Below are 14,515 nucleotides of genomic sequence, written 5' to 3' on the forward strand. Positions count from 1 at the left end.
GGAGTGAGCAGATATCTAAAAGCCAGAACACTACTTCCTCCTTTGAGCTCTCTGTCCCATGTGTTCCCCCATAAAGTCATTGACTAACTAAGAGGTTAGAGAGCTGAAAGGATGAAATTGGGTAAAATAGATAGCCTACACAAAATACAAAATATTTGTAATATGGCTAAAAAAATGCCTGCTTTCTTGTTTATCGGATCTATCTCTGCTCAGTACCATGTAGCTGCGCACAGGCCAAAGCTGTGCCAGTCAGTGCAGCTACAGAAAGTTCCTGATTACATCACATCCGCTTCTCTTCTCCTATTAAGAAATGCAGGCATAGAGAAGCGTTCAGTAGAGTGAAGGTGAATTCAAAACATGGGCCTTTGCAGTTGGAGTGTCTTTAACCCTTAGGGGCAGATTTGCTAAAACACGAACACTCGGAGAGTTCATTGGATCATACTTTTGGCGAATTTTTCATGTCTTGCGCAACTTTTTCGTACGCTTGCACTAAAAAATCGGAAAGGTTTTCCCACTGTATACAATTGTTCGGTACAAAAATGTTGTGACTTTCGGATTGCCAATACGATATTATTGTGACTAATATGATTTTTCTGAAGCATTTTCGTGATATTTGCGATCTTCAGGAATCTTCGTATCCAATCCGAATTCGGGATTCAAACTCCCATTTTCATGAATGTGCCCCATAGAGTCTTTTTATTTTACAAGGAGAAACATTACACCAGCCAGTGGAACCTGTCTTGGGAGTAGGAGATATAATACCTAGGGTAGGGCTTCTCAGGTGTGGAGCGAATAGGAAGGAAGCTTTAATACCTCCAACCCATCTCATCACTGCAATATGAAGTACAGTGTGGCCCTACCACCGCTATTTTCGCTTTATGGGTGAAGGAGCCTTTTTTTTTTTTTGCACATTTACAATATCTTTAAACAGTCGATCCTCAAAGTTCTTGTAAACCTGTTCATAAACCCAGAAGAACACAGCACATAAAGCCACTGCTGGAACACATACTGGTTAAGCACTTTGGATATAAAGAATATTGTTATGGTGTCTGCCCAGGCAGATGCCAAAAATCCTTTTCATCTCCAGCAGGCACTTTCCCTGTGCTATATATAACCACTATACCAAGCCCACTGCCTGTACCCTGTCCCAGATAGTGGAGACATGTCCCCGACTGCTCTCTCTTCTTGCTGCATTGCCTCACTACACTGTTCCATTTTCCGGGACCTCTTAGCAAGAGAGGTGAAATTGTTGAAGTTTACAACTACATGCACTATTAGCTAGACAAAGTTTTTATCAGACCATTAAATACTGTAATAATATAACACAATTAAATTTAATTATGCTTGATAGTTGTAGAGATAGTTTTAGTTTAAATTGAAATACATGAAAAGAGTCACCAAACTTCAATTTTTACTTCTGCTTTGTATTTGTCTAATGCAGACATTTAGAAATTAACGTATAATTAAATTCCTGTTGAATGGCTTCTCTTAACACTGTTCTGTAATACTGTTACATCTTTACCTTTAACCTTAAATATCACAGGGATATTTTTTTGTTATCATACTTTTCAGTGCACAAATTATGCATGCCAGGAGTGTGCTATGCAAAAACCCCAGGAGTTCAGTCAGACAAACAGAAAAAGTCTTCAGAAATTTTCCTGTATTTTGTATCTCAAGTAACACCTTTTATGCACTTTCCAAAAGCTTCACTAAGCTTCACGCTGCATAAAGAATATAGTTCTTAACAAAAGTAGAAACCCAGAAAGGAAATGCATAGGAAGTTGCTGGAATGTAAATTCAGATGTAGTATAATAAAATAACCTGACATTTTTACACCCAAACAAACAAAACATACAGTGGTACAAATGGGACTGATCATAAGGTAATGGCACATAGAGAGATTAGTTGCCCATGATAAATCTTCTCTACCGTGGGTGATTAATCTCCCTGAAATGCTTTCCCACCTGCAATAAGTAATATTGCAGATGGGAAAATAGACGCAGCATTTTATTTTTCACCCAAAGTTATCGTGCAAGGCAATTTTGGCCAACTTCAGAAAAATTAAGCACTGTGTATATTTTAAGGCTTTTTTTAAGGTTATTCCTGGTTATAAACTATTATTTTTTTATTAAATAATAAGACTTTAGTTTAAAATGCCCTTTAACTGCCAATATTTTCATGTTTGAGAGACAATGATCTGGACCTACCTTTGGTTTACAGAGATTCATTCTTGTCCTTAGTTTCTGTGCTGTTTGCCCAACAGCGAGTCAACCTGTGAGACATTTAGTGCACATTATCATGTAGAGAACATTTACACAGCTGAAGGTGCCTGGAATTATGTAATCCTGTTGTCTACTGGGAATGCATATTGTTTCATGTCTAAGATAAAAGGTCCTAAACTTGAGGTTGCCTGTAGGACAGGAGTGGTCGTTCTGGGAAAATGTATTTCAGGGGACAGCCCTTGGTTGTAATTCCTTAGCTATTCTTCTTAGTTTTATAAAGAAGTTATGAATTCAGTTTGTACATAGTTACATTTTTGCTGGTGAGTGTGCTCGCGGAGACTCTCTCTTGGTATCCTTGTGGCTCTATGGGTTGTCACCTAATCAAGCTGATTTAAATGACCACTTGACCCAATAAATTAATTAAACCGTACCTTGTACTTCAACTCAACTAAGATTAACTTAGTTCTTACTACTTACTGTACTGTTTTTTTAGTAGACTTAGGGGCACATTTACTAATCCACGAACGTCCGAAAAGCGTCCGAATGCTTTTTTTCGTAATGATTGGTATTTTGCGATTTTTTTCGTAAATTGTTGCGACTTTTTCATAGCTGTTACGACTTTTTCGTAAATTGTCGTGACTTTTTCGTATCGTTACGACTTGCGCGAATTGTCGCGACTTTTTCGTAGCCGCCGCGCCGAGTACGAAAGTTTCGGATTCATTCAAGCTTCAGTATCGTGACTTTCCTTGGGCCAGGTTGGAGCTGCAGAGTGCCATTGAGCCCTATGGGAGACTTTCCTTGGGCCGGGTTGGAGCTGCAGAGTGCCATTGAGCCCTATGGGAGACTTTCCTTGGGCCAGGTTGGAGCTGCAGAGTGCCATTGAGCCCTATGGGAGACTTTCCTTGGGCCGGGTTGGAGCTGCAGAGTGCCATTGAGCCCTATGGGAGACTTTCCTTGGGCCAGGTTGGAGCTGCAGAGTGCCATTGAGCCCTATGGGAGACTTTCCTTGGGCCAGGTTGGAGCTGCAGAGTGCCATTGAGCCCTATGGGAGACTTTCCTTGGGCCAGGTTGGAGCTGCAGAGTGCCATTGAGCCCTATGGGAGACTTTCCTTGGGCCAGGTTGGAGCTGCAGAGTGCCATTGAGTCCTATGGGAGGCTTCCAAAATCATGCAATGTCTGAAAGTTTTGCCCGCCGTTTACGAGCGCTCAATACAAAAAAGTCACGACAATATACGAGCAAATCGTAACGGCCACGAAAAAGTCGCAACATCGACGAAAAAATCACAAAAGATACGAAAAAGTCGCAAAATATGAAAAGGTGAAAATGGTTGTAAGTAAATAATTTATGCAGTGCTTTAGAAAGAATGAAGCTGCAAAAGGTAAACTAAAACCTATGGAAAAGCAAAGTCAGTGATAATATCTGATTTTCACTCTATAAGATTCCCCAGCGATTAAAATGAATCTTTCATTACACGACCTTGTATCTGTGGGTATGAATATATTCCTTTTAAACCTGCATACATAAGCAAAAATAGTTGCTGAATTCCCCCAGGTAATGTGAGCTCATAAATGTTTTTTTTTCACCTTTGACTTCTTTAATATTAGATATTTGCGTGTGTATGTTTATTTTAATAATTTATAACTTCTAAATGTCAATGCCAACTAGTGTTAAAAAAGGGGATTTTTGCTTTTCTCCTTGCATTTTATGGTTCAGACTTGCAAATGGCTTACATTTGTAGGGTGTTAGAAGGCACTATATCTGTTTTAGCTTAGGGGAAAGCAAAAAAAAACCTAAATTAACTTTTGGATAAATTAGGCAGATTTCAAGCCATGTCTGTTCAGTTTCCCTTGTATGGTGCTATCACACACGACTGTTCACTGTTTTGGGGCCTGCTTCATTGAGAAGGATTTGGGGGCTTTTGTGGATAACAATCTGTGTAACGCTAGGCAGTGCCACTCAGTGGCTAATGTAAAAAAAATCCTCTTGCATAAAAAAAGTATAAAAACATAATTTTGCCTCTTTATAAGCCTCACCCAGAGTACTCAGTGCAGTTTTTGGCTCAAGTCCTTAAGAAGGATATTGATAAGCTGGAAAGAGTGCAGAGTCATGCAAATAAACCGGTAAAAGCAATAGGAAAATTAATTAAACAATGAGAAAACAATATAAAGGTTAGGGTTGTTTTTTTCTGGAGTAAATGTGTTTATAAAGGGACATGGTTACTCTTTACAAGCACATGAGAGGACATTATAGAAATATAGCACAGAATCTTTTTTTAGATAGGAAAAAACAAAGAACAAGAGGCCACCCCCTATAGACTTGACAATTCAGTAAAGGACAATGTTTTGAGGGTGTTATATCCAAATCCACTTGAGGGGGACAGACACCACAATCAGTGTAAGGGAGCACTTAGACTCAGACAGACTTAGAGCTAGATTTCTAACCTAAGGTGCCCAGCAATATCAGGAGCATCTAAACTGAGCAAGTGTAGCGGGGTTCATACGCTGAACAATTCCCTAGAATAGAAACCCAAGTGAAAGCAAAACGATTAGTAAAAGTATATCCCCCCTGTGAAGCCATGGACATCTTTGATAGCTTACAAGGCATGATATTAACTATTGTCATTATTGATTATTGAAAACTAAAGTTATCTTTTAGTATGTTTTATTCTAATTTTTTGCAGCTTTCAAATGTGGGTCACTGACCCCAGCAACCAAAAAACTATTGTTATATTTTTAGTGTTATTTTTTATAACTTGCTTTTCTATTCAGGTCCTCTCTTATTAATTTAGCATCCACTTATACAAACTGCTCCCTGGTCGCTTGGACAATTGGTAATTTGGCCCTAGCAACCAGAAAGCTGCTGAAACTCCAACCGGCAAAGCTTTTGAACAAGACGTGAAATAACTAAAAAATCTACAAATAATAAAAAATTAAGACCAATTGCAAATTGTCTCAGAATATTACTCTCTACATCATACTAAAAGTTAACTCAAAGGTTAACTAATTGTATTGCTTTTTTCACTAAGTTAATATGGCAGCTGGCTTATCAAGTAACCAATAGGTACGTAGGGCAGTACACGAGCTAGGGAGCAAAGGAGGAGCAATACATTCTATTCATACTTCTAAGATGCATACCTTTTTATTCTTCTTTTTTTGCTTATTACAGGATCCATATACATTTGTGTACATGTGCTTACAATTACTTTTCTGAACAGTCAGGAAACTTGCAGAAATGCAGCATTTTATTTTAAACAAAATGTGCCAATTCATCAGATTTTTTGGACTGCTTTGAGAATTTAAATGATCTTTTTTCCTATGGGGTCCAGCAGTAGCCCTGAACTATAACACCCTAGTGATTTCTAAAGTATTAAGCACTACCTGTAAGTCTACTGGACACCCAATGAATCAGTACAAATCATTTACAGCGTTACTGTGAACAGCTAGTAATGCAGGGAATGATTTATATATCAGAACGGCTCAGTATTTTCCCTAAGCAGTAACCACTATTACTGTACAAAAAAAGAATAAACAAACCCAGAGCAGTAGTAAATGTGCCCCATAAAATATATCCCACCATTGAATTTTGCTAAATTTGCATTTTTTTTACAATTTTGGATAAAGAAAACTCAGTTAAGAACAAAAGGCATTGTGCCGGATATAACTGCTCTCCAGTAAAACCTGCTTGTTTTCCTTGGCAATATTCTCTTTTGCCCTTTGTTTCACACGTTGCTTATTAATTTGTTTTGAAGGTTTGTGTCTGGCATTTCATGACACAATCATTTATTCTAAAAAAATCTATTAAATATTTATTCAGTTGTTTTGTTAAATTCTCGCAAAAGCTCAAAATACCCCATGCCTTTTATTTCCTTTTCCTGCCAGGTTTTCATGGAGCTGAAAATATTCCTCTTAATTGTATTTTTTATATTGCCTGCTTATGATTTGCATTTTTATAGAAAAAACACAGCACTGTGGTTACATACATTTTCCACTGGTATCTCTAGATTATTTTTAAGTGTACATTATGGGTGTTTGGTTTTTTTTAAAATTCATACAGATATTTGTATTGCTCATTTGTGCCTGTTCCATGATGGAAAAGCAAAGGTAATACATAGTTGAATGTTCTCTATCTACAGGGCTTTTAGAAAAACTACTCTATCCTGCTCATTATCATTACCATTTCCTACCAGGCCCCAATCTATCGGGGGATAATATAAAATTAATAGAGGAAGACTTTGGTAAAGGACAAAGAACATTATGGACAAGTAAGTTAAAGGAAAATTATACACCCAAACAATGTAGGTCGCTATACAAATATATTATAAAGCAGATTATACTGTATGAAAATTCATCTAAATAAATAATTTTCCAAAAAATATACTTATTTTGTAGTATGTGCTATTGGGTAATTGCCATTTTAAGAATTAAGGGCCGCCTCCTGGGATCATAGAGTTCACAGTGCACACAAACAAGCCAAGGCACACATACATGCTAGGCCACATCAGCCAATTAATGGACAGAGTTCTGTCTTTTACTCCCACACTACTTCCTGTTACAGTTAGAGCTGCATTATTTCCTGTCAGCTGATCTCTGAAGGAGCACACAGTCCATATGGAAAACCATAAACAGGCATATAACAGCTTACTATATGCCTCAAATAGACATATAGATTGTAAGCTCTACGGGGCAGGGATATCCATCCTCTTATGTCTTTGACTCTTAACTTGTTGCAACTGTATTTATCTTGTATCTATCTGTATTTATTGTTATACTTTGTATTTATCTATTATTATCTTAATAACCCCCTGTTAGACATACCTACATACATACAAATACAAAGAAGAATAGTACATAAATGGATAACTAAGCCTATAATAAAATGAAACAGAAATGGCATCTAGTGAACTGGAGAATAATTAGATGTAAGATCCAGTTAGATGTGAACATATAGATAAATATCAATATCTGACAACACATCCACTAGCTGGCAGGCAGCACATCTGCTTTTCTTTCAAAGGCAAAGAGACCATTGAAAAATTGATTTATGCACATCAGCGGCAGTCGCAGACACTATGACCTGACAATTATGCATTGTAACTCTCTCACTCCTGCTGTAAATCTCCTGTTAAACATGTGTAATATAGTTTATCCATTGATGACAACTGATGATATATTGAAGCTGCAGGGGATAGTGTATGCATAGACAATATTTCACTCTAATAGTAAATAGCATCATTACATGCAGTCATGGCAGTATATATGTATAATATTGGCAGAGTGAGGGATTTTGTGGGCAAGAGAAGCAATATTTCTGCCAGCAGCTCTAAGGTTAATGCTGTCCAATTAACCTAGTTGCTGTGTTGTAAAAGGGTCTGCCTCCAACTGACTAGGCTGCCTGCCTGTGAGAGGAGAGAGGGGCTCCTCAGTGAAATTACTACTGAAAGCCACAGTTTGCCTACATTGCGCTACATTTTCCCCTTGATGTGATGTCATCTATAATGGAAATGATTTCATGCACAGATTTCAACAGTGAGTCCCTTGTTTTAGCCAGCTGCAGGTAGAACAATAAATGCAACAATTTGATTGGTTGCCATGGGTTACTGCCCACAGGAAAATTTGCCCAGTGTTGATAAATGACCCCTTGTGGTATGTTCACCCAGTCCAGAATGAGCATGTTAGAATAAGTTTATTTTATGCTGTGTGGGAAGAATGGGCATAGAACCAATTTTTTTTAATGCCTAAAGTCTATGCTTACAGCAATATCATAAGGGCATTTTAGAGAAAGTTATAAATCAAAGCAGAAATCGATAAAGAATATAAACTAAGTTACGTGCATATAAATTAAAGTGTGTCTGATATTATTGGCACATCTCACATTTGTGGTAAAATGCACTGATCTGGGAAAAAAACAAACAGAAAACCCCCAAAAGATTCTGACTAAAACATTTACTGTTTAGATTGTTGTGGGCATTATAAGAACAAACCCAGTCCCAGACTTTAAAAAAATACATATAGTAGCACTGAATTACTAAGGGGCAGATTTACTAATGCTTGTGAATTTTTCCATGATTCTTATTTTTTTTTGCGAGAAAACATGATTTTTTTCATGTAAAATATAAACACAATTTTATGCAAATGTAAAATACATAAATACATAAATTGTAACATGTAATTGTGGTTTTAGAGGTTTTCAGGGATTTTTTTGTTTGGTTTTCATGTTCTTTTCATCTGTAGTTGAATCTGTTAATGCATTAGATCATATAATAATAGACTTGACATTCATGATTTAGTTGAAACAAGTTTTTTTGTTGTTTCAAAAAACTCTAAAACCCCAACAATCTGAATGTTGCTAAATGTACCCCCATGTGTTTGCCAATGTTGTGATGGTGTTCTACACACTGAATGCAAAGATTTGGATGGTGGTACTGGTGTTCCCTTAATGTGAACAAAAAGCCCTTACCCAAATTTTATATGGCAACAAAATTGATAACCTTGTGGACAGTCAAGCCATTCCATGTCCTCACTACTGAAACGAGTTTGGGAGAAAACATGCAAACCACTTGTTTAATTGCATAGGCCCAGATTAATGGCTGTATCGACTAGAATAAATAGCATTTGTCTACATTGTCAGAAGTGTTTTTGGACTGATTTAGCACATAGGCAGCACTGCGGAGCAGAGGCTACGTTCAGCTGGTTTCTCCCTTCTGTTCTGCAGCGGCACAGCTGTCCCAGCGCACTAATGATGAGCAGAGCCTGTCACTTCTGTCTAGGAAATGATGGAACCTTAGCACTGGAGGGGAGAAGAAATGATGAGTGAATCTTGACACTTCATCCTTTTACACTAGGGAAAGACTAGCAGGGACTTAATCAAAGTTTCTTTACGGTGGCAGAATATGAAGCCAATATTAGAAATGCTGCGCAGTCAGTACAAAAATGGCTTGATCAGAACATTCAAGTCATTGTAAGAACTGCAGCCTTAGCTGGCTTCTTCTTTACTATTTCAATAGTAAGCACCAGCAGTGCAGATAATAGCAAGGCGCAGACAGATACTGCTCCAATAGCAACTACATTTGCAAAGAAAAACTTTAAAACTTGCAACATTTGTACTGGAACTTTCCTTAGGGCGAGGGCAGACAAAGCGTTAATCCGCTTCTCTCAGGCCTGCACTTTTCTACCTGGCTGAGAGAAGCGGTTTAACGCTTCGTCTGCCCTCGCCCTAAGGAAAGTTAGGGCGAGGGCAGACCCTCTGTTGCCATGACTTTTTACGCACACAGAGCGACATACGGAAGCGGAACGGCTTCTCTCAGGCCCTCGCCCATAGAATTACATTTTCTTGTAGTAAGCCACATTTTATATTTATTATTTATTATTTTGGTGCAGTACCCCTTTAAAATGCTTTTATGGTTATTGGCTTATGCATAGCATAGTGATTACACTATTTAAAGCTAGACACCGGATCTGGAAGCCATTTTAATATTTACTTTTAACAAAGAAAACAAAAGGGCAAAATACTGGCACAATTTACCGTGTTGTTTTAATCTACAATGCAAAATGCTTTCCCAGAATTTCAACATAATTGTAGCCATTGTGTAAAATTTTATAACAGATACTGCAGGAAAAAGATTTGTGCTAATAGGTAAAGCACTTGCAAGTTGGAACATAACATAACATAACATTGAACATAACACTAGGGGGCAATCATTATTTTTCACTAAGCAGTAAAGAAAGATAGTTACCGCTTGGTGAATAAATACAGAATGTTGCCAAATTAACAATTTCTTGTTGAATGTTCACCACAAACCCTATTCATTGTACTTTTGCTGCCCCCACAATTCCTCTTGAAGCAGATGTTAAGTACAGGTCTGCAGTGTGAGCTTTATCAGTTTTACACCAAACATTGCAGCTACTTGTCATTTCTATCGTAATGGAAATTCAAGAGGATTATGGGTAGTTTTGTGACATTTCACTAGGCCTACTCAATTTGTAATACAAATTAACCAGCTATGTACATGGCCTGCCCCTGTTTTGCCTCAATACCCTTTCCCAGCTCTCTCTCAATCACCCTTAGCTGTCTATCATCCTACTCTATGCACCAAATCCCCACCTTATCAATCCTTTAGTGTCACTGCTTTGCCCCTCATGGCCCCACCCCATCTCTTACATCACAGCTACTACCAGGCCTGAATATTATTTTAGTATTTTAGCACAGGGTCTTGGGTGGTTCATCTTTAGGCTAACTTTTAGTATGTTATAGACTGGCCAATACTAAGCAACTGTTCAATTGCCTATTCTACTCTATTTCTGACTCCAATTTTCAAATGATGATTACTGACCCCAGTAGCTAAAAAGCCATTGCTCTGCAAGGCTACAATTGTATTGTTTTTGTTACTTTGTATTATTTTTCTATTCAGGCCTCTCCTATAAACTTATCAGACTCTTATTCAAATCACTCCCTGGTGGCCAAGGTAATTTAAACCCTAGTAACCAAATTCCAAACCAACTGGAGAGTTGCTTTACAAAAAAGCAAAAATTAAGACCATTTGCAAGTTATCTTTCTACATCATTCTAAAATTTATATCAAATATGAACAACCCCTTTAAGCTCTGGAAATGAGGGAAGACTCCACTATACCAGATTTCATATTATGCATAGCATTTAGTTGCATGGAGAAACGTATTCTATAATTAAATGTGAGCTGCCCCTACTCGAAACTAACCTTCATCTTCCAGGGATATGTATTCCTTGTGTTGGACAAAAACACTGACTCTTTTAATCATACAAGATTTTATTCTATTTATTTCAATTAAAAAATGTTTCAAATATATAAGGAAGAAATGAAAATTCATGTCCATTCCATGTACACCAAATATATCCTCCTTCCAGTGTGTAGATCAGAAACGAGTAACCAATGGTTTTCCAGAGATTGTTCAGTTGTATCTCCCAGTCTGGGAATTATAGCTGAACAACAGTTACAACAGTCTCAGGTTACCTTGTACGTGGTGACTGATAGTTAAACCTGCTAACCTTATAAGCTTAGGAAAGGAAAATCAGCCCCATGTTTCATTTTTGTCCTATATCCCTAAGCTGTGCTAGTGTTTGGCTGCAAAGTATAAATGCAGTGGGATTTGACTCATGGTATTCATGCAGTCCATACCCAACCCCACCCAGAAAAAAAGGAAGAACATAATCCACTAGTTGCCATCCACAGCTACACACTACAGCAGGATGTGTCCTGAGTAAGGTTTAAAATGCATTTTTCCGTGGTAGCATAGAACATTGTTCCAAAAGTTCAATATCACCCTTGACCAGCAAGGAAACAAAGTTCTCAGCAGCTGCAATGATTCACATTTTCCTCCAAGCTTGTTGGATATGACATCTTGTAACGGCCGCCTTTCCGCAGGCGTCTCCGCTAATCCTCAGGATGTGGAGTCCCGGATCTCAGAAATCAAAATCATGATTGTGGCCCACTAAGCAGCAGCCTGTTGGGTTTCCTAGGAATTATTGTAGATGTTGAATTTCTGTAATATTGTCATGTTAACGTGTTCAAAAATCCACTGCTGGGTTTCAGAGAGAGGGTCACATCTGTTCATGAAGAGTTTTTTTTCAGCTGGGTTGCAGTCAATGCAGCTGTTGGTGACAGGGTGAAATAATGTTTTATCCTAGAGGAGAGAGCGAGAGACACAGAGAGAAATTAAAGCTCAAATTAAACTGCACTGGAAACAAAAATACCAACATAAAACACTCAACAACCGGAGAAATGCTGCTGGTTAAACTATGACTTATATTAGTCCAAACCAGGATTTGCATTTGTGTTCTTTTAAGTATTCAACCATATATATCAGTAAGACACTTCTTTATTTTAAGAACATGACCTATTTTTATTGAATTGGTAATCAAAATACACATAGAAAAAATAGCCCCCCAGCCTGACCCATCCTCCCTCCCCATGCCCCACCCATACAGGCTCCTACCTACCAGTCATACCTTAGTGACTAAGCCTGACAGAATAGTTGTTTAATGGTGGCACCAAAATGGTAGGGAATTTTGCCGCTAGTCTTTCCCTTCCATATCCATTTTGATTCAACAGCAAGGGCACACATTCTCAAATGAGAGGGTGGGGAGAAACCACCCTGAGGTAATCCCTAGAGATCTAAAGCAGCCCTATTAGTGTAGGCTGACATAAATAATTTCCCTGCAAAACATAAATTGCCTTCTAAATTAAAAACTGGCCAATACTATAAATAGCAGGCAATACAAATAAGAAATAAATAAATAAGAAAGCTCTTTGTGGCTGTCATGCAGTCCAAGGTTACAGAATGGACACCATAGCAGAACAATGGCATTTAAAGGTTGCCAGTGGGGGTTACTGTTAAACCTGCTCATAGATGTGAAAATACCTGCAAGTTGCCTTGTATTTTAAAGAAGAATACAAAGTATAGGGTGCTATTACTAAGCCCTGCTACATATGCATGTCACAGTTTTCTACTCAATATATCAATCCAAAAGCAGCTCATTTGGGATTCTGTTTGCTTTCATATAAAGGTTGAATAGATAGAATGTTATGCTGTTAGAAGCTAAATGCCAAGTACACGGAGGCACTAACAGATAGGGCATGCTGTTTGCATATAACCTTACTCACTGTCTTTTAAAGGAATTTTTTTGACATAATGGTTATTTGTATTTTATCCTAGTTATTTTATCTATCTATCATCTATCTACCAGAATGCTCAGGACCAAGGGTATTCCGGATAAGGGATCTTTCCGTAATTTGGATCTCCATACCTTAAGTCTACTAACAAAAATTAATAAAACATTAATTAAACCCAATAGGATTGTTTTGTATCCAATAAGGATTATTTATATCTTAGTTGGAATCAATTACAAGATACTGTTTTATTACTACAGGGAAAAAGGGAATCAGTTTTAAAATTCTAAATTATTTGATTAAAATGGAGTCTATGGGAGATGGGTTTTCCGTAATTCAGAGCATTCTGGATAATGGGTTTCCGGATAAGGGATCCCATACCTGTACTAGGTTTGGCCACTCCTCTATCATCTTTTAACCTAGTTTTTTAGGCTGATGGCAGACGTGGCGTAGGGCTGATATTTTCGGCAATCAGAAAAACGCTTGGCGAAAATACAGCCCTACGCCTGCTACTTGTGCCTGCACCCGAATGAATGAGATAAGCTCATGCACATGTAGCCGATATACGCATGAAAATGCGAGACTTTGCATTCTCTCGCATTTTTTTGCGTATATCGGTTACATGTGCCTGCACCTGTATTTTCGCCAAGCATTTTTCCGATTGCCGAAAATATCAGCCCTTCGCCACGTCTGCCATCAGCCTTAGCCCTGTAAATGCATTGTTGCTTGTAGCAATATCGTATGGTAGAGTGGAGAATGATGCATGTATTTCCTTCAGGTGTTCTCTCTAGCTCATCAGTTGAACAAGGATTTTACTACTTATCTGGTCTCTGGCTGCTTCCCATCTTAATCTTTCACAGAAATTAACATAATGACTAAAATCACTGGACTGAAAGCAGCAACTGCAAATGAAGGTATTATTTGATTTGTATTCAAAATCTATTATATAACAATGCTTCTGCATATATATTGTGCTCAAATGATGTGTATTTATATGGTGAGACACAAAATGCTCTGCATTATCGAAAATAAATATGTATGTATCAGAAGAAATAGCATTCTAAGGGCCATAAACTGGAATATAAAAAAGTCTGGCACAAATATTATTTGCCCTTACACAAACTCAATCACATAAGGGGGCTAAGTCGCGGGCCAAATTTTTTATTAATATACATAGTAAGATACTAAGGGGTATATTTATCACAATGTGTAAAAAGTGGAGTAAGACATTACCGGTGATGTTGCTCATAGCAGCCAATCGGATGCATTGCTACTGTAATCTGATTACTGATTGGATGCCTTGGGCAACGTTACTGGTAATGCTTCACTCCACTTTTTACACAGCATGATAAATATACCCCTTAGTCTTAGTTACTTGGTGAGGAAAATGGAAATTGATCAGGCTGGATGGTCAGTCACACTCACCAAGGGCCACATAAAACAGCCACGTGGGCCGGATTTGGCCCCTGGGCCTTGTGTTTGACATATATGCATTAGACAGTAGGTGGCAACTCCTAACCTTGGTTGGGCCTTTCCCCCAAAACAGTATTTCAATAAAAAAAAGTTTTGTCCATTGCAAAATACATTCAGCTTATTTTGCAGAACATAAAGCCCTTATGCAACAATAACATTCATGTGTTGCAGGTTCACT

At 37.9% G+C, this 14,515-nt stretch overlaps 1 protein-coding gene across 1 annotated transcript in view; it reads right to left on the reverse strand.

Moving 5' to 3' along the window:
• Positions 1–10,984: 10,984 nt before the first annotated feature.
• Positions 10,985–14,515, reverse strand: part of galntl6 (polypeptide N-acetylgalactosaminyltransferase like 6) — a 520,631-nt gene continuing 517,100 nt past the window's right edge. The window contains exon 12 of the mRNA XM_031895455.1: positions 10,985–11,878. Within this exon, the coding sequence (XP_031751315.1) occupies positions 11,711–11,878 (168 nt within the window). The 3' untranslated portion in view covers positions 10,985–11,710. The remainder of the gene's footprint in view (positions 11,879–14,515) is intronic.

This window comes from Xenopus tropicalis, chromosome 1 (assembly GCF_000004195.4).
Source record: "Xenopus tropicalis strain Nigerian chromosome 1, UCB_Xtro_10.0, whole genome shotgun sequence".
NCBI lineage: Eukaryota > Metazoa > Chordata > Amphibia > Anura > Pipidae > Xenopus > Xenopus tropicalis.